The following is a 2866-nucleotide window of genomic DNA, read 5'->3' on the forward strand; positions in this document are numbered from 1 at the left end:
GAGGACCGGCAAGTCAGCATCACGGCGTCCACACGGGGCTTCTACCTGAACCAGTGAGTCTTTGTGCGAGCCCGTCTGGGTCCTTGGGCAGCTGCTTGGAGCTCCCTGCACAGTGACCACCCTCTCTGCAGGTCCACAGCGTATCATTTCAACCCCAAGCCCGCCAGCCCCCGCTTCCTCAGCCATTCCCTGGTGGAGCTGCTCAACCAGATCAGCCCGACCTTCAAAAAAAACTTCGCTGTGCTGCAGAAGAAAAGGTAGTGCCTTTGCCTCGTCTCCGCCCTGGTCTCATGGCCCACCAGCCTGAACGCGAGCATGTCTGCCCTAAGAAGCTGTGCCCCCAAGCACCAGAGCCTCCCTTAGGGCGCTCTCAGCCAGGCCTTCCAGAGCAGGTCTCAGGGAAGATCTCCGTTCTGGTCTCATGGCCCACCAGCCTGAAAGCAAGCATGTCTGCCCTAAGAAGCTGTGCCCCCAAGCACCCCAGAGCCTCCCTTAGGGTGCTCTCAGCCAGGCCTTCCAGAGCAGGTCTCAGGGAAGGAGACACCAGAGCTGGTGGGGGGCGCAGAGAACAAGGGGGCCAGGGCAGGGCTCTGAGTTTGGCGGGCTGGCCATCTCCCCTCCTCTGCCTGCCATAGGGTCCAGCGCCACCCGTTCGAGAGGATTGCCACCCCGTTCCAGGTGTACAGCTGGACGGCCCCCCAGGCAGAGCATGCCATGGACTGCGTGCGTGCGGAGGATGCCTACACCTCAAGGCTGGGCTACGAGGAGCACATTCCTGGACAGGTGCCTGCGGCCGGGCCCTGCCCTCCCCTCCCCGGGGACCTCCCTCCCCCTCCCTTGGTGGGTGCCGGGCTGGATTCTGTGTGCCTCCCTGGAAGCTCCATCTGCTTTTCTGTATTGCTCACTTGGGAGCCTGTGGGGCTGTCCATGGGGAAGTGGAGGAAGGAGCTGCCCAGCACAGATTGTGGGGCACAGGCTGAGCCAGTGTCTCCCTCCCTGGTCCCTCTCCAGACCCGGGACTGGAACGAGGAGCTGCAGACCACGAGGGAGCTGCCCCGCAAGAACCTGCCTGAGCGGCTGCTTCGGGAAAGAGCCATATTCAAGGTGCCCATGTCCCTCGTGCCTGACTGCAGCCTCAGGCCCACCTGCACCGTTGCTGGTTTTCTTTTCTTTCTTTTTCTTCTTTTTTTGTTTTCTTGTGGAAAGAGGAAACCCGGGTGGGCTGACAGGGTACCCTGCAGTGTGCTCTGCTAGCCTCTGCCTCCTGGCAGACCCTCTCTCCCCCAACTCCTCTTCCTGCCTCTTGAGACTTGGAGCCCACAGGCAGGGTGGGACCTGCCCTCGCATGGGCTGAGTGGCCAGGTCCATTCCAGCTCTCTGCCCTCCACTAACTGCCATCAGGTTCTTGCCTGGCACAGGTGCCCACTGTAATGTTATTAGTGCTTTTACTGAGATAAGAGACCTGAGGAAAAACAGTGCTTTCAAAAAACAGGTAAAGTTAAAGTCTTTGATAATCTTACCGCCTAGAGATGATGATGGTGAAAATAAGATCTAAATGTTTGGGTACTAACTTTATCAGGGTCAGTGCGAGGTGTTTCATAGGCCTGACCGCCTGTAATCTCTCAGACAACTTGTAAAGTTCCATACTTCTATTGTCCCTGCTCTTTAGACCAGAAAATGAGTCCAAGAGCTGACCTGAGTCACCTGGCACACAATCGGTGGGTCCCACACCCGTGCCAGCCCTCCCGCTCCTTGTTAAGCGCTAAGTTTTGAAGTCTGAGCATAAGTGATGTTTTTTTCAAAAAAGGGGTTTCTTGCCCTTTTCCAAACGCGAGGAAACAGCGTAGAGCCCTCGGCCCCCAAGGTAGCCTGCTAGCCTCCACCACGGTGAGCTTGGCCAGGTGGGACCCTGCCAACCTCGGCCCTTCGCCCCCAGGTGCACAGCGACTTCACGGCAGCGGCCACACGGGGCGCCATGGCAGTCATCGATGGCAATGTGATGGCCATCAACCCCAGCGAGGAGACCAAGATGCAGATGTTCATCTGGAACAACATCTTCTTCAGCCTGGGCTTCGATGTCCGCGACCACTACAAGGACTTCGGCGGGGACGTGGCGGCCTACGTGGCACCTGCCAATGACCTGAACGGTGTGCGCACGTACAACGCGGTGGACGTGGAGGGGCTGTACACGCTGGGAACGGTGGTGGTGGATTACCGCGGCTACCGAGTCACGGCCCAGTCCATCATCCCCGGCATCCTGGAGCGGGACCAGGAGCAGAGTGTCATCTATGGCTCCATCGACTTCGGCAAGACGGTGGTGTCCCACCCGAGGTACCTGGAGCTTCTGGAGCGCACGAGCCGGCCCCTCAAGATCCTGAGGCACCGGGTGCTCAACGACCGCGACGAGGAGGTGGAGCTCTGCTCCTCCGTGGAGTGCAAGGGCATCATTGGCAACGATGGGCGCCACTACATCCTCGACCTGCTGCGCACCTTCCCCCCTGACCTCAACTTCCTCCCTGTGCCCGGCGAGCGGCTGCCTGAGGAGTGCACCCGCGCTGGCTTCCCCCGCACCCACCGGCACAAGCTGTGCTGCCTGCGCCAGGAGCTGGTGGATGCCTTCGTGGAGCACAGGTGAGCGAGGCTTGTAGGGCGGCTGGGCCAGGCTGCTCGCAGCAGTGGGTGCTTCTGGGCCGGATCTTGATGGGAGTGGCTTTGGAAAGTGGAGACGAGCCAGCCCTGGCCACAGTCATCACAGAGTCAGCTCTAGCCCTACCCACTCTGTCAGGCTCACAAACCAGTGATCAGCTAGGCAGTGCTCTCAACCGAAGGGGCATGTTCCCTTAGAGAGCATGTGGAAAACAGCTGG

General features: G+C 59.8%; 1 protein-coding gene across 1 annotated transcript in view; it reads left to right on the forward strand.

Annotated features, from left to right (window-relative positions):
- CLUH (clustered mitochondria (cluA/CLU1) homolog) overlaps nt 1-2866 on the forward strand; it is a 14466-nt gene that overhangs the window by 3322 nt on the left and 8278 nt on the right. Inside the window, exons 4-8 of the mRNA XM_014529642.1 lie at nt 4-53; nt 132-257; nt 636-783; nt 1012-1104; nt 1937-2631. Of these exons, the coding sequence (XP_014385128.1) occupies nt 4-53; nt 132-257; nt 636-783; nt 1012-1104; nt 1937-2631 (1112 nt within the window). The remainder of the gene's footprint in view (nt 1-3; nt 54-131; nt 258-635; nt 784-1011; nt 1105-1936; nt 2632-2866) is intronic.

The sequence above is a fragment of the Myotis brandtii genome, unplaced genomic scaffold, assembly GCF_000412655.1.
Source record: "Myotis brandtii unplaced genomic scaffold, ASM41265v1 scaffold1167, whole genome shotgun sequence".
Taxonomy (NCBI): Eukaryota; Metazoa; Chordata; class Mammalia; order Chiroptera; family Vespertilionidae; genus Myotis; species Myotis brandtii.